The 23,041-nt window shown below is 42.6% G+C and overlaps 1 protein-coding gene across 8 annotated transcripts in view; it reads left to right on the plus strand.

Annotated features, from left to right (window-relative positions):
- DST (dystonin) overlaps positions 1-23,041 on the plus strand; it is a 496,581-nt gene that overhangs the window by 263,993 nt on the left and 209,547 nt on the right. For all 8 annotated transcript variants that reach the window (XM_065886378.1, XM_065886379.1, XM_065886381.1 and 5 more), the window contains one exon: positions 22,139-22,305. In XM_065886378.1, coding sequence (XP_065742450.1) covers positions 22,139-22,305 — 167 coding nt within the window. The remainder of the gene's footprint in view (positions 1-22,138; positions 22,306-23,041) is intronic.

Genomic DNA, 23,041 nt, shown 5'->3' on the forward strand with positions numbered 1-23,041 from the left:
CCTCTGGCTGGCAGCTGGCATCCATCTGGCAAAGCCTATCTCTAATATTAGTGAGCATCTCCCTTTTTCTCTAACACCTTTCTGATCCTACAACACTCCTCTACATCCCTCTTTTTATTTATACTGAGATAGATTCATCACGGCCCTAGATGATAGTCAGTTTTACCAACATTCTCCCAATAAATAGAGCAGCATTCTTCATTTCTAATTGTAGTAACAAGAAAATGTAGTATTGACTAAACCAAGGGAACATAATTGCAAGTAGAAAGGAACGGTGAGCAGTGTGAAATGCCACCGGAGAGCCTGAAAAAGTTAAGATTGAGTACGGGTTAGTAGTTTTGTCTAGGAAAAAGAAATTGGGGACCTTGGAGAAGGTCCCCCCAAGTTCCTGGGAGCAGAAACCAGAAAGTAACAGACCAAAATGTGAGTAAATGGTTGGAAATTAAAGGCAGTATGGTTAGGCCCTAAATTGAAAGAATTGTAAAGCAAAAGATCATTCAAAAAAGAATTACATATTAAGAAAGCTCTTTGGGGTTCAGGTGTCTTTGGAGGACAGAAGAGGACTAGCCACAGAAGTACCAAAGAAGTTTTGTTTCTTTTTTTTTTTTTTTTTGTGGTACGCGGGCCTCTCATGGTTCAAGGGCCGAGCCGCTCTGTGGCATGTGGGATCTTCCCGGACCGGGGCACAAACCTGGGTCCCCTGCATCGGCAGGTGGACTCTCAACCACTGCGCCACCAGGGAAGCCCGTTTCATTTTTTTAACATTTATTTTATTGAAGTATAGTTGATTTACAGTGTTGTGTTAATTTCTGCTATACAGCAGAGTGGTTCAGTTGTACACATATATACATTCTATTTCATATTCTTTTCCATTGTGGTTTATCCCAGGATATTGAATATAGTTTCCTGTGCTATGCAGTAAGACCTTGTTGCTTATTCATCCTCTGTATAACAGTTTGCATCTGCTAATCCCAGACTCCCAAGAGTTTTGCTTCTTAATATGATCCTGTGGCATATATTATGAAATCCAGTGTATTTTAGGACCTGAGTTACAAGATATTATGACTGTTAAATTATCACCAGTATTTAAAAGTTAGACTAAGATTTATTTAAAATGAAACATAAATTTTTTGGTAAAATTAAAATGTTCCTTTTCATTTAAAGAAATACTTTTCTTAGTCCTATGATAATTTAAGATTAGAACGATTTTACTGGTTATGCCAAGACAGAGCCTTATTTATTGATTTAAAAATATTTGAGTATTGCAAATTGAATATGTTACAGAAGGTAAGCATTATCAATACAGTAATCCTGTATTATTTACCATACGCTAGATCCAGAGATACTAATTGTTACTGACCAGGGTTCTTGGCCTCCTTAATCAATAGAAATTGACTAGAGACCAAACAAGAAATTCAGGCAAGGCTTTCTTGGGGCCCCTGCAGCAGCAGGGGGAACAAGCAACAGGTTCCCTTGCTTGTTCTTGTTCCCTGAGGCGGGACGAGCTTGTTCCTTAAATGGGGTGAGGGTAGGGGTGTGTCCAGGAGTCGGGCGGAGGGGTGGCTTAGGTGATGTTGAGTGCAGGGGCACATGCCCGTATCCTGCTTTTTGCTCCGGGCTCTTCAGAAGTGGCAGTTGGGTTTTTTGGGCTCTGTATCTTTTGTCCAGAATTTGCCCCAACTGCAAAATGCACACAGTTATTTTTAGTCGCATATAGTTTCTTTGTATTTTGTTGCTGGAGGAGAGGTGTGTCCAGGTGCAAGCACTGCAGCACTGCAGCAAAGCCTGTCTCATTCAGATGATGAAGTATATTGTTCTATACTTGGGAGACTGCTTGTAAAACTGACTGTAATCTGGGGTGATGAGTCTATCACAATACAAATAAGAATAGGGATGTAGAGGGAGGGTGTGTTGTGGTAGGATTAAGAAGGTCTTAGAGAATAAAGGAAATTATCACTGATGGGCTTTGCAAGAGGAATGCCAGTTACCAGGCAGAGACTGAAGTGGGGCCATTCCTGGGGGAGGGAGCAGTGTGCAGTGGCCTGAAAATGGGCATTTGCTCTGTTTGGCAGGGCTGGAAGCAATTGCAAATCACTGGTTTCGCCTCTATCATCGTGTTAGTGCAAATACCAGCCATTATACTTTGAAATTCTCTTGAATAATGTTCCATTGCCAATGAAGACATTGAAAATCAAATTAAAAAGAAACAAACCAACAAACCTGAAGCTTTATTTTTACCAGCTTGTCTTCTACGATACTCAGTTATTTTTCTGTTGGAGATTAATTTCCCCTTGAAATGATTAAGGAAAACCTCACCATGCAGGTCTGTTATTGACAGATATCAGCCACATTGCTAACTTGACTATTTAATTGAATATTTTTATTTAGAAAAATGAGTTCCATCTTTGATCAGTCTAAAGACAACCTAGAGAAAGGCAATTATCAATTTTCTTTACATTTTTAAAGATAAATTTATTTATTTAATTAAGTTATTTTTGGCTGTGTCGGGTCTTCGTTGTTGCGCACAGGCTTTCTCTAGTTGTGGTGCGCGGGGGCTACTCTTCATTGCGGTGTGCAGGCTTCTCATTGCAGTGGCTTCTCTTGTTGCGGAGCACAGGCTCTAGGCATGCGGGCTTCAGTAGTTGTGGCTCGTGGGCTCTAGTCAGCTTATGCATAAGACTAGTCATGCAATACTAATTTCCTTTTTACCATATTGATGACTCAGTGTTAGAAATATGCACACTTTAGGTCATCGGGTTCCATACTGATTTATTATGTATACACCATGGCCCTGGTAAAACTGTGTAATATTTAACTAGGGTACAATTATAAAAGTTACAAGTAAAGTTCAACTGCCTTAATTCATGTATAAGTACACACAGATGTTTCTTCTGGCTAAGAGTTCCATGCTTTAAATCATAAAATTTATCAATTTCCTCATATGAAAATCCTAATGATCATAAAAAGAGAAATGGCTTGGAAATTTGTCATATGACAAGTATGACAAACTATTCGAAGAGATTGATTTTAGAAACAATTTGAATAGAGTGTTTTAGGCATTTAGCACGTATTATCTCTCCTTCAGCTGTTGAATCATCCTGTTCTTTTTTTATGGCTGCTGTTTTTGAATAAGATTCAGTACAGTTTATAGAGGTTTTTGAGCCCTTTTTGGGGAGGCAAGTGCCAACATTAGATTGTGTTTCTTAAGGAAAAAAATTGTATGGTGGAGAATCTCTGAAACTAAATTTGAAAGGCACTTTGAAACTAAGTTTGACTGGCATTTGCTTTCTGTTTGTGCTCATGTTTACTGAATCACCAGTGGTTCCAAAGGTTAATTCAAACTTTGGTAGTGTAACCGCATTTCAGAAAACTGAAAGTAAAGCAAGGGTCAGAATTTTTTCGTGCAATAAAGTTAAGGGTTTGCCTTGAAAGCTCACCAGTGTGTCATTTGACAGTGAGCAGTGATGTTTGTCTAAGAGGATTGGTGGCCAGAAGTAAGCCACGGGATGTCTAATGAGACCCAGGGACCGGCTGGGCAGGATGCCACGGCATTTCGTGCGGGTGCCTTTCTCATAAGCAAAATGGCCTCATGCTGAAAAGGATGGTCATGAAGTCTGAGGAATTAGACTGCATGGAGATCTGAGTGAGCCCTGGCTTTTGAAATGAGTGACACTGAGCAACTGTGATTTCCTGCAAATCACATGGGGAATGTCTGTGGATGTGTCCGAGCGGAGAAAGAAGAACAATATTTAGATCCTGCCAAAACTCCTCTGAGCCTTGAAAAATATTCTGCTGGAAGAAGAAAATACTTTAGAAGAGGACCGACCAAGAAAACTGTAGGTGACACAGAGTCAGGAGAGCCAAACCGTGAAAATGAAGGGAAGAGGAGTAGCATCCTGGTCTCCAGGGAGCAGGCAGCCCCCTGGTCCAAGGGGCTGGTGCAGGAGGGATGTGCCAGCCCCAGCCTCACTCTGGAAGCGGGTGTCCAGCATGAGATGGTGAGCGGTCGGTGTCACCCTGGGAACCCTTCTCCTCCTCAACACCAGGAAACAGAAGTCAAAGTTAGTGAACTAGAGGAAAGGATTTCAGAAAAAGACAGCACTCCCTACTGTGCAAAGAGGAAGGACCATTTCGATGATGTCAACACAAGAGAAATAACATTCCAGAGAAGAACTGATCGTTTTTCTTTCCAAAAGGCAGCCAGCTTAAATTCCATTCACTGTGGTACAGAGAGAGTGCTTGAAAAAAGTGGGTTTTCTGAAGACCCATCAAAAAATGACTGCGGTGTTCAAGAAAAGCAAAACATGGAGAGATCTTGCCCTCATGCAACACATCATTTCCAGTTTGAAAAAAAGAGATGTGCTTCCCTCTGTGATAATGTGTCCTTTCCTTCCAAGGACACAAGTGGAAAGGAGGTAAGTGCAGCACAGAGCCTGAGTTTAACGTGCAAATAAGGACTCCAGGTGCTCACACCTGGCTGAGGTTCCGTAATTTGTCCTTTGTAAACATTCTTTTCATATTCATTTATGTGAAAGCTGTAGAGTTCTTGGTGCATTTCATTTGTAGCCTTATGTTTGATTACTATGATTTTATTTTTGGTGGTACATTCTTTAATCCCACCTTTATTTCAAACCCTATACATTTTTGTTACTGTTGGAAGACTTAGTGAACCACTGCTCTAAGATAACGCACGTCTTTTGAATTTCTGTAGTTCATGTGTCTTGACTTTTCCGATGGAATAGCCTTTGGAAACAAAAGTTAAATCAAAAAGCAGTTATGACAAGACAGATGTAGGGAGGAGATACTACAATGATCAGTCAGCCCTGACCTGCTGATCTGTAAGTTTGATTGCTGATCCAAAACCCCAATTCTAGTTCTCTGTCCGTTTCCATACACAGGGACACTGACATAATTGCTTTCAGTTCCGTGTGTGTATCTGTGTATGCTTCTGTGTGTGTGTGTGTGTGTGTGTGTGTGTGTGTGTGTGCGCGCGCGCGCTTTGGGGGTGACAGGCACAGATGAAACTGCCCAAATCTATTCTGTCTCTTTGTTACGTGAGTTACTCCCCGGCCAAGTCTAAAATCAGAACTCACTTGGGCAACGGGTCATAGGAATCTGAATATGACTCAGGCTGCCAGGAAGTTGTGATCTTTATTCCTAACATGGATATTTAGCTTTAGACAAGTTGCTTCTCTGGGGTTTTTACTTGTCTTTAAAATGTAAGTGAATATTGATTTACTTGCCTGAGAAGTGCATCACCCAAGCAACGTCCAGTACATGGTACCCCTTGGCAGCTGATGGCTTTTTCATTTAAGCTGTTCCTAACTTTGCCTTTTAGGAAAAAATCTGGACGTTAAGTGGTATATGGAACATGAAACATTCATGGCAAGATCGTTGTATTGCTGGGCAGAGATCCTTGACCCAGTGGTCAGATGAGGTTTTAGTAGGGTCTAGGTGTGCAGTCATCATTGGCCTTGGCCGCTTGTCCTCCTGAAGCTGGTTCCCCTGTTTGTATCCACCAACACGCCTTGCCAATGTTATGTCGTGCATTCTATTTACATTTTACAGTGGTTACATTTAAAAAGAAAGCATCCGGTCTAGGCCTTGTCTATGTAGGTCTGGCATGAAGGTCAGTGAAAAAGAAAGCCGCTTGGCTGCTGTGTGTTTATGAATGTAACCACTTGCTTTGCTCACATATGTTTTCCATCTGTTTTTTGCATAATTTGGCTTCAAGTAAGCCTCACATGTTTTCATTAGTGGAAACTCATAAAATCTGTTTCCTAGTGGTGCATAAGCCTTTTTTCCCACTTGAATTATACTCATGCCAAGGATTTTACCCCTTCTTTCTACTTTGTGTAGCTAATGATTTTTGAAACTTCAATAGAAAATACATGTGAAAATAGGTCATAAACCTGTCAGTCAGATTTGTTAAATAATTGTGATATGGAGGTACTTTATTAAAGCCTCATATCTTCTAGGGAAATGCTGAATGAGATAATCCTTATTTTTTTCACTTTAAAAAATTTTTTTATTTTATATTGGAGTATGGTTGATTTACAATGTTGTATTAGTTTCAGGTGTACAGCAAAGTGATTCAGTTATATATTTATATATATCCATTGTTTTTCAGATTCTTTTCCCATTTAAGTTTATTATAGAATATTGAGTAGAGTTCCCTGTGCTATACCGTAGATCCTTGTCAATTATCTATTTTATATATAGTAGTGTGTATATGTTAATCCACAACTCCTAATTTATCCATTCCCCCCACTTTCCCCTTTGGCAACCATAAATTTGTTTTCTAAGTTTGTGAGTCTGTTTCTGTTTTGTAAATAAGTTCATTTGTATCATTTTTTTTAGATTCCACATGTAAGTGGTATCATATATTTGTCTTTCTCTCTCTGACTTACTTTAGTTAGTATGATAATCTCTAGGTCCATCCATGTTGCTGCACATGGCATTATTTCATTCCTTTTAATGGCTGAATAATATTCCATTGTATATATGTACCATATCTTCTTTATCCATTCCTCTGTTGATGGACATTTAGGTTGTTTCCATATCTTGGCTATTGTAAAAAGTGCTGCTATGAACATTGGGTTGCATGTATCTTTTTGAATTATGGTTTTCTCCGGATATATGCCCAGGAGTGGGATTGCTGGATCATATGGTAGCTCTGTTTTTAGTTTTTTGAGGAACCTCCATTTCTGTTCTCCTTAGTGGCTGCACCAACTTACATTCCTACCAACAGTGTAGGAGGGTTCGCTTTTCTCCACACCTCCTCCAGCATTTATTGTTTGTAGACTTTTTGATGAGGGATAGTCTGTATTTTATCTGAGGAGTTTGACATCTTAACTTCCCCGTGGTCCAGATAAAGACTGGTGGCAGAGTCAGACCAACAGCTTGGCTGCTCGTAAATGCATTCTTCCCGGTACTTTGGAGGTGGACTCTGCCTAATTATCTTTGGTTAGAACTGTGCACGGCCCTCTTTATCTTGCATTGGATTCTCCATTTTTCATTGCAGAATTGGATGCAAATGAGAGCTCTCAGCCCCTTCACTAGTATTCCATCCCAGAAATGGCCTGTTAGCCAGCATTCCTTTGCAAGACATTGTCCCTTCAGAATCTTTTCCATATCTTCTCTATTTGAGCCATTTTTACTCATTCATTTGTGTGTGCACGGTTGGGCTCAGTGATGTTTGGGTTAATCTCCAAAGTAGAATATTGCACAATTCTTTGAACTTATCTTAAGCTTAGACTTAGTTTAAGCCTCTGACTTGAACTTCCCAGGTCCTGTGATATTTGTCATTCTTAGTCTAGGTGACCAGCCCACCTCCTCTTTAATCCTTGCCATTGTAAGCCAGCCTCGGGTGGCCCTCCAGGCCCTGGGGTTCTGTGGAGCAGACTCAGCCGCCCCTTCTTGGGCATCTACTGAATGTAAATCTCATAACCTGTGATAACTTCACTAGGGTAAAGAGGTGTAAGTAAACAAAGGAAGCATCTTCGATTTGCATATTGCTTTGGAAGTGGAAAAACACTTTCAGACACATTGTGTCTTTTGATCATTCTTAACAACTGTATTAAATAGGTGAAATAGACAGTTCCTCTTTGGAAGGAAGAAATGGAAACTCAGGTTAAATAAGGTCCTTAAGGGAACACAGCAGATGGGAGTAGCTGAGTTTAAATGATGGCACAGCATCCTACTTTGATGAGCTGTCAGAGTTCTGAAGGAGATGCTGTGAACTTGGAACAGGGGTTGATGTTTATAAGAGCTGATGTTCATCTGGGGAGGATGAGTGTTGCCAACAGAGGTGGCAGAGGCAGAGCACATTTGGGGACAGGGAGTGATGAGCTCAGGGTCTGCACCTTGTGCAGGGTCCCTTCTTTGTCTGACTCACATGCTTCCCGGACTTGTGACGGGGAGTCCTGCCTTTCCCCTCAAGCTGTGCCCACAAAGCATTCTTCTTTCTTGAGTTTCACAAATCCCACCTCTTCCCAGTCTTGTGATGTTGCTCTCAGCCAAGATTGTTGTTTTCTCTATTTATAGGTCATTGGTTCTCTAACAGACCACATGTAAGTGTCACCTAAGGAGCTTTTAAAAATATAGGTCCCTGGGGACTTAGCAGTGGTAAAGAATCCACCTTCCAGTGCAGGGAACGAGGGTTCAATCCTGGTTGGGAAACTAAGAACCCACATGCTTGGTGTCACCTAAGCCCGTGTGCCACAACTACTGAGCTTGTGTGCCTCAACTAGAGAGCTCACCTGCAGCAAACTAGAGAGCCCACTTGCTCTGGAGCCCACGCACCACAACTAGAGAGAGAAAACTCGCATGCTACAACTAGAGAGAAGCCTGTGCACCACAACTAGAGAGAAGCCCATGCACCACAACTGGGAGACCTGCATGTCACAACTAGAGAGAAGCCTGTGCACCACAACTAGAGAAGCCTGTGTGCTGCAACAAAAGATCCTGCGTGCTGCAACTAAGACCCGATGCAGCCAAAAAATAAAAAACAAAAAAAAAGATAAATAAAATAAATATTAAAAGAAAAATATAGGTGCCCGGATGTCAACTCTAGTGATTCTAATATAATGGATCACCGTGGGCCAGTGATTCTGATGGTCAAGACTGTGGCTAGGGTGCTCGTTACTCTTCATATTCTCAAGTGGACCCCAGGGTCCCTGTGGTGCTAGAAGCATCTCCAGATGAAGCTTTACCCTGGATTTAACCGTATCAGAATATCTTATGACGGAATGTGAGAGCACTGCATATGTTTCAGGCGCCCTCTCACATGTTTCTTGAAAACATGCTAAGTTCTGAGAACCAGCTTCACCCTTCATTTTCTCCTCATCGTGGGTTTTCTGACAAGCAGCGTGGATCACGGGCCTGGAGACAGGAGGTGTGAGTTCTCGCCAAGCTTTGCCGCCAGAGAGCTGTGTGCCTTGGACGCCTTCTTCATTTCTCTGGGTCTCGGCTTCATTTTCCAGAAAAGGAGGATGTGGGACTGGATGACGACACGACTGTTATTAGGCATGGTATTTGTGGAGTCCTACTGCATGCCAGACACCCCCCACTGTGCTGTTTAACCATCATGAAATGGTTCTGTTGTTTGCTGCATTTACAGAGGAGGACATACAGCCTCAGGAGACGTAGTGACTTGCTCAAGTCACTCAGCCAGGACGTGGAAGGGCTTGGATCTCACCCACAATTATCTCCAAGCTGAACTTTGAATTAATGTCATTTCCCTACCTTTCCCCACATACAGCTCTTTCACTTTTAAATTCCTACAAATCCATGCATTTCATTACATACCTTTCTGTTGAGTGTTTTCACCCCTTCCTCCATCCGTCACTTCTTTGATTCCTCTACCAAACATTTATTAGGCACCTGTTATATACTGAACCAACACTAGGCACTTATATCCCATTGTTTGTTCATTATAAATGATGGGGACCGTGGCTATAAACTTAGTCACCTGAAAGGCTTTGGGGATGAGGATGCTTAATATAGTTGTTCCCCCTTTACCCGCAGGGGATACATTCCAAGGCTCCCAGTGGAGGCCTGAAACTGGATAGTACTGAACCCTCTGTGTATGTACTGTGCTTTTTCCTGTACTTACATACCTATGATAAAGTTTATACATTAGGTACATTAGGAGACTATCCAAGTTGCCAGCATCACTGCTTTTGCACTTTGTTACTAAGTTATTAAGTAAAATAAGGGTTCCTTGAACACAAGCAGTGGGATACCGCAACAGTCAGTCTGATAACCAAGACATATACGAAGTGAATAGTGAGATGGTTCCTTTTGGGGGTGGGGCAGACTGGGATGGTGCAAGATCTCATCCTGCTCCCCAGAATGTCGTACCATTTAAAACTTACGAATTGCTTATTCTGGGAATTTTCCATTGAATATTTTTGGACCGTGTTTGACTTTGGTTATTGAAACCACGGAAAGCAAAACTGTGGATAAGGGGGACTGTTGTCATTTTAACGTCCCATCCTGTCATATAGCTGTGTTAACTACTGAACACTGAACTCTTTTCATGTTCCTTTTCATCCTTTAGTGAATTGCAGTAAACAGGGCAGTGACATACAGTAGAGAAGCCAAGGAGGGAAGGGTGGCGAAGGGTGTGGATAGTGTACAAATTACATTATCAGCATCTGAGTAATGATGGGTTAGATATTTTCATTCATTGACTTTCTAAATTATAAAAACAAAATAATTGAGAGCTATCTCAAAATGTTAGAATAATACATTAATATTCAACCTCACGGAAATGTAATATTCAGTATTTTTTTCTTTAACCAAGTCTTCTGTGAATCTTAGGCTATATAATCGTGCTTAGAATTCAAGGACTAGGGTGAAATCTAAATATTTCTACTTTTCCACGGTAGCTTTGCTCTATAGATCTTGAAAGCAAAGGTCATTTGGTTTATAGTTGACTAATTAGCATTTCTTTCTGAACCATTTCATCTTTTTTAATGAAAATGAGTTTATAGATTTTTAAATTTCTAGTCTTCATTTGGATTTCATGACCCAGTTTGTGAAAGTTTAGTTATAAAATCGTTGCACAGAATTGGATCTCTATCAGCAATAGAATGCCTCTATCTTTTCAGTTAAATGAAGGACATGCCAAGTTTAAAATCCTTTACTATACAAGAAATATAGTCATATCTGTGTTAGTTTTCCCCCATAATTTGAATAAGAAATAAATGAGCATTTGCTAAAGGTAGCCATCAACATAGAGCATTAGCACTTGAACTTTATCAACGTTTTACTTTTATCCTCAATTTAACTCTTCCTTTTAGGAAGGCAGTTTTTTTAACCAGATAGCATTTTCAAAATATGTGTGCTGTCTTTACAGTTAAGAATATTTTGTGGAGCCTTTTCACACATTTTTGAAACTTGGAAGCAGACTCTAAAAATGTGTTGATTACATTGGTTTCTGCCAAAATCGTTGAAACATCGTTAAAGAGGTTATCTTTGGAAGCAAACATCTTGGCTTGGAAATATTTGAGTGTTTTGACACATTCAATGTGGAATTTGCTTTTGCCTGAATACAGTGTCAAGCAATGTGAGCAAAAAAATGTAGGGAATAATCCTCAGTCTGGTGTAGTCACTTCCACTCATGTGGGGCAGGCACCATTCTGAACCATGTGTGCGTGTCGGCATCTTGATGAGAGGAAACCAAGGCCCAGTAAGTGGTGGGGTCGGGGATGGAACACGGGTCACCACCCTCCACAGCTCTGCAACAACCTTGCTCCCAGTGATAAACTTTCACTCTTGAAATAATTATGTTAAAAGAGGTGGAAGCATCTTGAGATCACCTTTTCCAACCTGCTGCTTTCATCCTTGTTAATACCTGAACTCTCTCAATTAGAGTATAAACTGTCGTTTATTTTAACAAAACTATATGAAGGAATTGAAATTCCCTGGATGATACTCGTGACTAGCCAGTAGGGATTTGGGTTCTGCAGGGAGAACATTTGACAACTACCATTCCCATATCCACTGTGTATCCCTTAAATCAGTATTTCCTTCTGTAAAATGAGCTGGTTCATTGATAGATAAAACTCTTCCTGAAATGTTGTAGGGCGTCGCTATAGATTGGGTGTAGCAGAGGAAAGGGGACTTAGGAGCTCTTGAGTCAGAGGACTTAAAATTTTCTTTTTAAGTTTTATTTTTTTAATTGAAATATAGTTGATTTACAATGTTGTGTTAATTTCTGCTGTACAGCAAAGTGATTCAGTTATACATACATTCTTTTTTATATTCTTTTCCATTACGGTTTATCACAGGATATTGAATATAGTTCTCTGTGCTACACAGTAGGACCTTGTTGTTTATGCATTCTATACATAAAAGCTTACATCTGCTAATCCCAACCTCCCACTTCATCCCTCCCCCAACCCCCTCCCCCTTGGCAACCACCGGTCTGTTCTGCATGTCCATGAGTCTGTTTCTGTTTTGTAGATAGGTTCATTTGTGTCCTATTTCAGATTCCACATATAAGTGATATCATATGTTATTTGTCTTTCTCCTTCTGACTTACTTCACTTAGTATGATAATCACTAGTTGCATCCATGTTGCCGCAAATGGCATTATTTTGTTCTTTTTCATGGCTGAGTAGTATTCCATTGTACATATGTACCACATCTTTTTTATTCATTCATTTGTTGATGGACATTTAGGTTGTTCCCATGTCTTGGCTACTGTGAACAGTGCTGCTGTGAACATAGAGGTACATATATCTTTTTGAATTATAATTTTGTCTGGATATATGCCCAGGAGTGGGATTGCTGGATCATATGGTAATTCTATTTTAGTTTTCTGAGGAACCTCCATACTCTTTTCCACAGTGGCTGCAACAACTTACATTCCCACCAACAGTGTAGAAGGGTTCCCTTTTCTCCACACCCTCTCCAGCATTTGTTATTTGTAGACTTTATTTATTTATTTTTGGCTGCGTTGGGTCTTCGTTGCTGCACACGGACTTTCTCTAGTTGCGGTGGCTTCTCTTGTTGTGGAGCACGGGCTCTAGGCTCACGGGCTTCAGTAGTTGTGGCTCACGGGCTCTAGAGCACAGGCTCAATAGTTGTGGCACATGGGCTAAGTTGCTCTGCGACTTGTGGGATCTTCCCAGACCAGGGCTTGAACCCGTGTCCCCTGCATTGGCAGGAAGATTCTTAACCACTGTGCCACCAGGGAAGTCCCTGTAGACTTTTTAATGATGGTCATTCTGACTGGTGTGAGGTGGTGCCTCATTGTAGTTTTGATTTGCATTTCTCTAATAATTAACAATGTTGAGCATCTTTTCATGTGCCTATTGGTCATCCGTATGTCTTCTTTGGAGAAACCAGAAGACTTACATTTAATGCAGGTCATACTTCCCATGTCTGTGAACTAGGATGGTTTCTTGTTCTGAGGATTCAATGAAGTAGTATGTGGGAGAAAGACAGGAGGTTGTAGGCGCTTTATAACTTCTGTCTCACCACTGTCTTCTGCTCCTGTTAAAAAGAGGACACATGTTGTGACCATCTGTTGTGAAGAGCACTTCTTTCTTTCCTTGGACATAAGGTATCCTTCTGCACCAGCAGAGCTGCCTCTCATTCCCCTGGTCCATTCTTCTTTTGACCGTTTCTTCAGCAGATGTTTAGTGAATACCTATAACGTGTCAGAGAGTGTGTTCTCTAATTCCACCATTAGCTTAAAATTCTGTCAACCTCTTGGTTGACAGAAATAACCCCTGGGAGGGACCGAGTCGTAAAACTAATACGTTTATTTGCAGCTCAGTCCAGATGCATCCAGAGGGCCTATTGCAGCAGCTCTGGGAGAAGAGGAAGGACGTGAATCTAGGGACAGCTCTGCTGCTCTGTGGCGAGGCTGGCAGTCAAGGGCGTGTGTCTAGTCTAGTGAGGGAACCTCTGTGAACCCTGACGTTTGGTTCCTGTGAGAGATCCAGGGGTGGGTCCTCCTCTGAAAATGAGAAGTGTTCTCTGTAGCAGCTGCTTTGCCAGTGTAGAGGCTAGGAAGCTCCAGGGGAAGGGTCATGACCTTAGGGTTGAGGAGAGCTGGGGGCTACCCCTAACCCTAACCCAACCCGGGTGCAGACATCTCTCCAGCATTGAAGAGTGAGCACCCACTGGGCCTCCTGAGGAAAGATCAGTCTGAGTTGTACGGGTAGATTTCTTTTCTAAATATGAAGGAGAGATTTCACTCTCCTCTTGCAAATTCTGAGTTGGAATTTAGGAGACATAGGTCCATCCCCTCGGCCCCTTCCTGCTCGAGTGCTGAGACCCTGGGCCAGTCCCCTCACCTCCTTTGGCCTCAGCTTGTTCACCAGTGAAACCAGGGAGTTGCCAGAGGGCTTTATGACCTTCCAGTTTGAGTTCCCCGGATTCCTTAATCCTTTACTATTTTTATAGCCTCTCTAAGTTAAATTTCTCAGTTCTCTTAACCTCAGAGACATTGCCTTTCTGGTGTCACATGTCGATTATTTAAATAGTAAATTTGATTAACTTTCTAACCTTTTCAATAAATTATAGTTATTTAAAAATTTTTTTTAAGTTGCATGTTTGCCTTGTATAGAATAAAATACAATAAAAATGTGAATAGTGTCCTAGGGAGTATGTGAGTCAGCTTTGGAAGTTGGCTGTTGGTGTGCCCTCCCCCGCCGCATGCCAGAACCATGACAACATCCATAAAAATCAGGTGTGGCTGCTGCCCAGTCATCTAGTGGCATTGACTTTACTCAGAGGACTTCCAGGCTTGCAGCCTCAGCTGACCAGAATCAGGAGGCTGTCAATTCCCGCAGCAGGTAGCGGGCCAGTCCGCTGTCAGCTGGGAGTGAACTCTCAGATGGGGGGTGATGGCTTGTTTTCTTCCATTGAAAAGGCATTTCAAGGCTATGTCCTGGGTCAAGTTTATGAAACTGTTTTATAGAAATGATTTCGATGACACTTAGGTAATGTGGGGCTCTCACTTTTTTTTTTTTTTTGCGATCCTCAAACGTTTTATTGACAGCAAAACTTCCAGCAGTTGAATGCCAGCCACGTGAGGGTGGTGGGCGGGCGCTTGCGAGGCAGGGAAGGAGATGGGCAGAGGGCTCCTGGCAGGGATGCCCCTCCTCCCTTGGGACACTGTGAGGGGCATGGCGGTGGCTGTCACGGGTTGGGGGTGCATAAATAACACTGTGCAGGACTGGGGCAGCAGGAGGGGGAGTGTGGGGCAGCCACCTCAGAAAGGGTGGGCGGCCACCCAGGCCACAGAGACACCCAGGGACGTGGGGCCACGAGACACAGACATGGGGACACATGGGGCCAGAAGGACGCAAAAGGGGGTGATGGGTGGCTGGAGACACAGAGGCGGACACACCCAGAGAAATGGGGATTGGTGGGCAGGGCTCTGGAGAGTAATCTCCGGGGCTGGGCTCACCTCCCCGGGCACTCCTGGGCAATGGGCGGGGTGTTTGGTGATGCTTGCAAAGTGAGCTTAATTGGCAGCCATTTACTTTCTAAGATGACAAGGTTTACATGAGAGGCTAAAACCCATTCATACCAAATGAAAACATGACACGTTTTTCTGATCTTTCCTCCCCTCCTCTCTCCTCCCTCCTCCCTCCTTCCTCCCTCCTCCCTCCTCCCCTCCCTCCCTCCCTTCCTCCCCCTTCCCTCCCTCCCTTCCTTCCTTCCTTCCTTCCTTCCTTCCTTCCTTCCTTCCTTCCTTCCCCTTCCCTCTCTGTCTCCCACCCCTTACTCAGCAGATGGTAAGTGAGCACCTAGTCTGACCACGTTGGGCAGGGTATGGGGAGGATGTTCCAAGGGGAGAAGTAGCCTGAACAGAGGACCCGAGGAGAGAGGGAGTGTTTAGTCCACATGGTCTGACGTTCATATGGTTTGATCGTGGAATAAAAGGAGAATGGCTTGGGTCTGGGCAGACCAGCCAAGACTGACCTGGATTAATGTGCCTGCGGAGTGAGAGCAGGGCAGACGTGGTCCAGTGCAGCTGGTTAGGAGGCTGTTACTCGTCCCGACACTGAGGCTTAGTTCCAGGGGAAGGGGAAGCTCTCCTGAGCCCGGTATTGTTGGTATTGACACTGGAGACTAGAGGCGATGGTCCTGAGTAAAGATAATAGTTGCTTCCTCATCGTTGGCCATGGGGAAACAGAAGAAATGGGGCTATAAGACCCTCTTCTTCCTTGAAGACAGTCTTGGGGCAGCTCATGCACCCCTGGAATCAGGTACTTTGGTCTCCCCAGGTTCGTGGGAAATTCACGGATGAGCAGGTTTGGCAGAACTGCTGCCTCGGCAAGGTCAGGATGGGGAACTGGAGGAGAGACCGATGACCCTGTGCCGTCTCTCAGCGCCTGATCCCCTCCTGTGCCCACCACTTCCTCTGTGATGTTCCACCAACCGTCTAATTTCCTTCTTTCCTGAGAAAACAGAATCATGAGCAAGAACTCCCTCCCTTTTTATCTGGTCACCTCTCCTTACTTTTCGTGGAGTGTTTGGGGTGGAAGCCAAGTCTGGATAGGTTGAGGAGTAAAGATAATAAAGATTATAAAACACGGAATGGTTTCTTTTTCCAGTTGCTTTACTGAGAAGAGAGTTGGTGCTAAGTACAGAGGAAACTGGGTTTATGAGGGTTATTTGTTTTTATTTATTTTAGGATGGAAGAGCCTTGGGCATCTTATATACTCAGAGCAAAAGACCCAGGTGAGGGGAGGGTCACTGATAGTGAGACCACCCTCCCCCCCAGGAGGTGGAGGATTCACAGGAGGGAAGCAGGTCAGGAGGAAGCAAAGGTCAAGGGTGACAAGGTGGGACAATGAGGGGGCTCTTATGTGTGTCACTGTTTTCTCTGTAAAGAAGATGAAAAAGTGATGCCAGACGTGGAAAGAAGAGGGGGTGGGGTGCGAGTTTCAGGCATTTCGGGAAGAGTTGGCAGAGATGCTGTGAGGGATAGAAAAACCGGCTGTTTAGGACACTGAAAAGAAAAGGCAAGTTTCCTGGAGCCCCCGGCTGAGATCAGAGCTGGGATTCGTGGAGGCAGTAGTCCACGTGGTGGTATGGTTTCCTCTAGTCCAGGTGTATACTCAGGGCAGGGGCGGAGAAGACTCAGGGCAGGGGTGGAGAAGACATACTGCTGCCTGGATCAGGGTTGAGGTTTGGCTGGGTGGTTGCGAGGTGAGGACGGAGTGAGGGAGTTGAGGATGGTGGTTGAAGTGATGGATCATGTGGTGCAAACCAAATGGAGAAGGAGGTAAAGAGAGCAGAGGGCTCAGAGACGGGGCAGAATCAGGCCAGTGGAGGAATGTGAGATGTTTCTGAGCCTGGTGGTTGGTCCAGCTGGAGTTAAGGAATGAAAGTACTGGAAGAATGGACATTGCTATCAGAAGGTACAGACCTGAAGTGGACTAGGTCGGGTTCAAGGTGACAAGATCCAGGCTGTGGCCTCAGGTGTGTGTGACCGGCTGACATGAAGGGAAGACAAAGGCCTGTGAGGATGGGGCCCTGGATGCAGACGGGGACAGCCAGTCCTGTGTCAGACCGCTGGGGAGTGTGGGTCATCTTGAGGACAGCAAGAAGGTGGTGGCACAAGAGTGACCTGCTGTGTGAAGGCAAGGTCTTTGTGCCCATGGATAATGGTTTGAAAACTACTGGTTTTCACTGGGAGCATTAGAAACACATGCCCTGCCCGTCGGCCCGGTGGTGTCCAGGACTTGAGTTAACGCAGTGCAGTTGGGGGGGCCTGGGTTTCAGTAAAAAGGCAGAAGCGGGGCAGGGTAATGATGCTGAGGCGGACTTGGTTTCCCGTGGAATAGATACTTCCGGAAAGTTGGGAGTGGAGGCAGTCTGGGTCTGGGAGATGAAGCAGAGATGAAACGTGGCCGGAGAGGCTCAGTGAGAGGAAGAACTTGCACTTGGGGGGCAGCAGCAGTGACCCGGATGAGAGGCATGAGGGCTTCCAGTTTCAAAAAGGAACTTGGGTCTAAACTATCTTGTTTGTGTTAGATGCGAGCTGACAGATCGCTGGTGAGAGGCTTGAAGCAGCAAATACTGCTCATGAAGTTGTGGGAGAAGCTGACATTTGTAGAGTTTTCTATCTGCCAGGTCCTGTGCTGAGATAATGCAGATTATCTTGTCTAAACTTTAGAACTGCTCCAGGAGGAAGATGTTATTATGGCATCATGTAAGTTTTAAAAATGAGGAGAATCTTTTCTTTGTTTTAATTGAAGGATAGTTAATTTACCAAGTGGTGTTGGTTGTAGGTGTACAGCAAAGTGATTCAAGTATACATATATTTATATATATTCTTTTTTAGATTCTTTTCTATTACAGGTTATTATGAGATATTGAATAGAGTTCCCTGTGCTGTACAGTAGGTCCTTGTTGTTTATCTCTTTTATATATAGTCGTGTGTATCTGTTACTTCCAAACTCCTAATTTATCCCTCCCCCCTTTCCCCTTTGGTAACCATGTTTGTTTTCTATGCCTGCGAGTCTCTTTCTGTTTTGTAAATAAGTTGCTTTGTATCATTTTTTTTAGATTCCATAAATAAGCTATATCATATAGTTATCTTTCCCTGTCTGATTTACTTCACTTAGTATGATAATCTCTAGGTCCATCCACGTTGAGTAGCTCTGGGTCTTAATCCTCTTAGTGGTTGCAGTTGGGATTTGAACGCAGGCAGCAGGAATTGAAACCATCTCTGCTCTCTGTGTGCCTCTAGGATTCGAAGGGAGGAGCCTTGGTTACTTTCTAGAATCCCACGTGGCCTGCCCTTGATGGAAGAGTCAGGCTGTTTTGCTGAATGCACAGATTTTACATTAGGAGTCATGAGTGGCAACTGCAGACCTAACAACGTTTAGCGTTTGGTTTATTTTGCTTTTTAATTTTGTTTACACCGTATCATGAAAAGTTTGATAGACTCAGATAGGTAGTGGCTAGTGGTAACAGTATATCTAAAAATGCCTTGATTTCCCTGTGGGGTTACTACTCAGTTAATTGGAAATCCCAGGAGAAGCTGAAAGACTTAACGTGATAGTGGTCTTCGATATGTTAAAGTTTGGTTCAGAACATATTTGAAAATACCCTTTAAAACTATAGCTTTTGAATCAGTGTATGCATGTGTAATGGTCTGATACGGTGTGTGTGAGAATAACGTGCTGAAATATGATTTGGGAACTTTGGGGAACTTATTTAATAAAATATATTATTTTCTCCTGGTTGATGTTTAGCCATATTCAGACCTCTAAACTCTTCTTCCTTAATATCTTTCCCTGGGTGTGCTGGGCAGCGCTGCAACTATTAAACTTGCCGTGTGGTTGAAATGTTTTGGCAGCCCTTGTTAATAGGCAGTTACCTTTGTGACTGGACTGGCGTGGAACGTTCTTGACCCGGCAGAAACCAGTCCCCGCCTCTGCCCAGCTATTGCCCCTTTCTTCATATAACTATGAATATCACCCACGTAGCTCCTGTGTTCTTAGGGTTCCCAGAAGCAGCTGATTTTATATATATATATTTTAAATTTTATTGAAGTATAGTTGATTAACAATGTTGTGTTCATTTCTGCTGTACAGCAAAGTGACTCAGTTATACATATATACATTTTTATATACTTTTCCATTATGGTTTATCATAGGATATTGGATATAGTTCCCTGTGCTGTTTATTATACAGTAGGACCTTGTTGCTTATATCCATTATATATATTCTAATTTGCATCTGCTAATCCAAAACTCCCAGTCCATCCTTCCCCCACTCTCCTCCCCCTTGGCAACCACAAGTCCAAAAGAAGCAGATTTTATAATCTGTAAAGGCTCTTGTGAAATTTTGCATAGAGGTTCAACTTTTCATTTACAGTTTCCTAGATTCGTTTCTCTGAACCTTGTTTTCAGAGATTTCAATTGGTCTGAGGCAACAAATTTGAAAACTTCTATCTTTTACTCCTTTTCCTAAGAGAATTGGGAGAATAATAAAGCCAAGTATTTGCTTCTCCCTTTGTCAAAAAAAAAGAATAACCATAGCAATAAAATAGCCAACAAATTGAAAGTGTACTTATTGTGTGCCAGACATTACTCTGTGTCCGTGTTGTTGAATTTGCACAACACAGTGTAATGACTGTTATCATCCTTGTTTTACAAGTGAGAGAACGATCTTAAAGCAGATAAGTAACTTGAACATGTAGGTGGTAGAGGTGGGATTTGAACTCCTGGGATGTGCTGGAAAGGCTCGCCAGCATGATTTTAGGGCAGAATGTCAGTTGGAAGTTGGGCGATGTTTCTGCTCTTTTTTTTCCCCCATGTTTTAAAAAAAAATTACCAAAGGGGAGAGGCGGGGGGAAGGATAAATTAGGAATTCGGGATTAATAGATATACACTACTATATATAAAAGAGATAACCAACAAGGACCTACCGTATAGCACAGGGAACTGTACTCACTATCTTATAATAATCTATAAGGGAAAAGAATCTGGAAAAGAATATATAAATATGTAACTGAATCACTGTGCTGTACCCCTGAAACTAACACAGCCTTGTAAATCAACTATACTTCAATAAAATGAAAACAAAAACAAACAAACAAAAAGAAATCCTTCCCATATATCCTATATAACATGTTCATGCACACAGTTCTTTCCTGTGCTGTGGAGATGAGCACAGATTCCTAGGAAAGATGACTAAATTGAGATACACCTGCACTTTCAAATACTGGCCCTGTGTGGGGAGCCTTGCTCCGGCTGTGTCTGGGTGTGAGCTCCCTGGCACGGCTGCCTCACCCAGTACCGGATGGAGAAAGGCGTGTGGGCCTACATCTCTTCCACGGGGTGCTGGCAGAGCTGGTAGGCCTAGGGTGGGCTTAACTGCCACGTGTTCCTGCCCCACGTGGGGGGGCAGACCTCTAGTCCTCTGGCTCCTGGAGCAGCAGTAGGAATAAAGGGCTTTCTGTTTGCACCAAGCAATGGCCAGTGTAAAAGGCTTTCTTTGTTTTATTTTATTTTTTTAAATGTTATTGAAGTATAGTTGATTGACAATGTCATGTTAATTTCTGCTGTAGAGCAAAGTGACTCAGTTATTATACATATATATTATTTTTCATATTTTTTATTATGGTTTATCACAGGATATTGAATATAGTTCCCTGTGCTATATACAGTAGGACCTTGTTGTTTTTCCATTCTATGTATAATAGTTTGCATCTGCTAATTCCAAACTCCCAGTCCATCCCTCCCCCAGCCCCCCTCCCCTTGGTAACCACAAGTCTGTCCTCTGTGTCTTTGAGTCTGTTTCTGTTTTGTAGATAACTTCATTTGTGCCGTATTTTAGACTCCACATATAAGTGATATCATATGGTATTTGTCTTTCTGTGTCTGACTTAATTCGCTTAGTATGATAATCTCTAGGTCCATCCATATTGCTGCAAATGGCATTATTTCATTCTTTTTTACAGCTGAGTAATATTCCACTGTGTGTGTGTGTGTGTGTGTGTGTGTGTGTGTGTGCGCCACATCTTCTTTATCCATTCATCTTTCTAGGCTAAGGGCTATGTTTGGTCTGGGTTTTCTACTTTCAGTTGCCTGACTGCCTGTTTGGACCTTTGCCTTCTGTGTTGTTTTTACAGTGTCTTAGCCTCTCAGGGTTTAGACTGAAAAGAGTCTTGAACATTATCTGCTTCTGCCTCCTTCCTCCTCATAGATGAGAATGTTGACTCACAGATGTGAAATGACGTGTTCAAAGCTATGGGACTAGCTGCCAGGACTGGGGCCAGTGTCATGACTTCAGGGATTTTCTTCCTGGTGCAGGATGACTTGCCCGCCCCCCCCCACTCCATTTTGCTTCCCATCTGACCCTGGCTGGCTGCCTGTCCTCTTGATCCCCTGGCTTTGCTCCTGCACTGGCTGAGGGAACAGTTTGCCGGTGTTACTCCCAGTTTGGAAATCACTGTGTGACCCCTGCCGAAGTCACTTGGTGCCTTAATGTCATTATCAGCAGGTTAAGTAGGACCCTTATCAAAGGGCGACTTGCAGATGTAAGTCGTGTGAACTGGGGACCTGTTTTATTATCGTTTAATGGAAGAGACTTTAAAAAATTAATGAAAACAAAGTATAGGGGAAATTATTTGGTAAAAGTTTCCCATTGAGTAAGCTGAATGAGGATTCATGAGAAAATTAGAGAGACCTCAAGCCAAATTGTTATGTAATGTGGTTAATTGGAGAGGGTGCTGTTTTCCTTTTCTGTTCTTTACACAGAATACCTGTTGGATCAAGTTCTCTGCAGGTAGTAACGTAGATTAATTTGTAGGTTCTGCTTTGATCCATTTGAACTTGGAAAAACATGTGCTTAAGTTGTTTGAACAGATCTAATTAGTAAAGTGGAATGGAGAATTTTCAACACTGGGACATTTTGGAATTAAAAAAAAATGAGATGCTTGGGTTAAATCCGACTTTTCCATCTGTTAACCTCTTTGAAACTCAGTTTCCCTATATGTAAAATGGGAAAAATATACTCCTCTTACAAGTGAGAGTTAGGAGGATTAAGTGAAACAGCACTTATAAAGTGCTTGGCACATAGTAGGTTCTTAATCTGTGTTAGTTTCCTTCCTTCCTAATGGTTTAATGTTTTCTGTTCCATTTAGATATCTGATATCCATGTTACTGGTGAGTCAGAAGACATGTCTGCAAAAGAGAGATTGTTACTGTGGACACAGCAGGCCACAGAGGGTTATGTGGGGATTCAGTGTGAAAATTTCACCACCTGCTGGAGAGATGGAAAACTATTTAATGCCATCATTCATAAATACAGGTATGGAATTTGTTGGTTTTTTTCCCCCTTTGACAAATCTGAGAAGTGTTTCTTTCATTTCCAAATTTTAAAATAACCTTTTATTATTAGACAAGCACTGAATGTGTATGGCAGAACATTAGAAATACAGACAAGTGAAAAAAAGTCACATTTCCACTACCCAGAGATCGTCACTCAGATACACAGAGCTATGGTGTGTCTTTGGATTTTGTCAGTGACTTAGTGGAGAGTAAGCTCTGATACATAGAATCTGTAGGTGGAGGACCAAGATTGTGTATGTAGAGAACTGTTAATTAGTGAGGTCAAGGTTCAGACTAAGCCTCACAAGTTTCCATATCATAGCGTCCTCATCTAGTTACTCTAGTAGCTAGCTGGGTTTAACGATGGCCAACTTCGGGGTGGTAATCAGTTTCCCGGTGAGAATTGTTAACCCCAAGATCTGAGTTAACACTGACATAGCACCTACTAAGTGCCAGGTGGTGTCCTAAGCAGTTTACATATGTTCATTCACTCAGGCCACACAGCATCCCTAAGGGAATCTTGTCCTCCCTGAGTTACAGACAGAAACTGAGACCAGAGTAAATACTTGCTTCAGGTCACAAAACCATCGAGTGTCGGGCTTGGGATTCAAACCCAGGTACTTGCCTGTTGAGTCCACACTCCTATTGCCTTATGAGAAATGAAATCCCTGGAAATTCTTTACTGAAAATGATGTATTGATCTCTGTTATTTTTCT

Source organism: Phocoena phocoena, chromosome 10 (genome assembly GCF_963924675.1).
Source record: "Phocoena phocoena chromosome 10, mPhoPho1.1, whole genome shotgun sequence".
Taxonomy (NCBI): domain Eukaryota; kingdom Metazoa; phylum Chordata; class Mammalia; order Artiodactyla; family Phocoenidae; genus Phocoena; species Phocoena phocoena.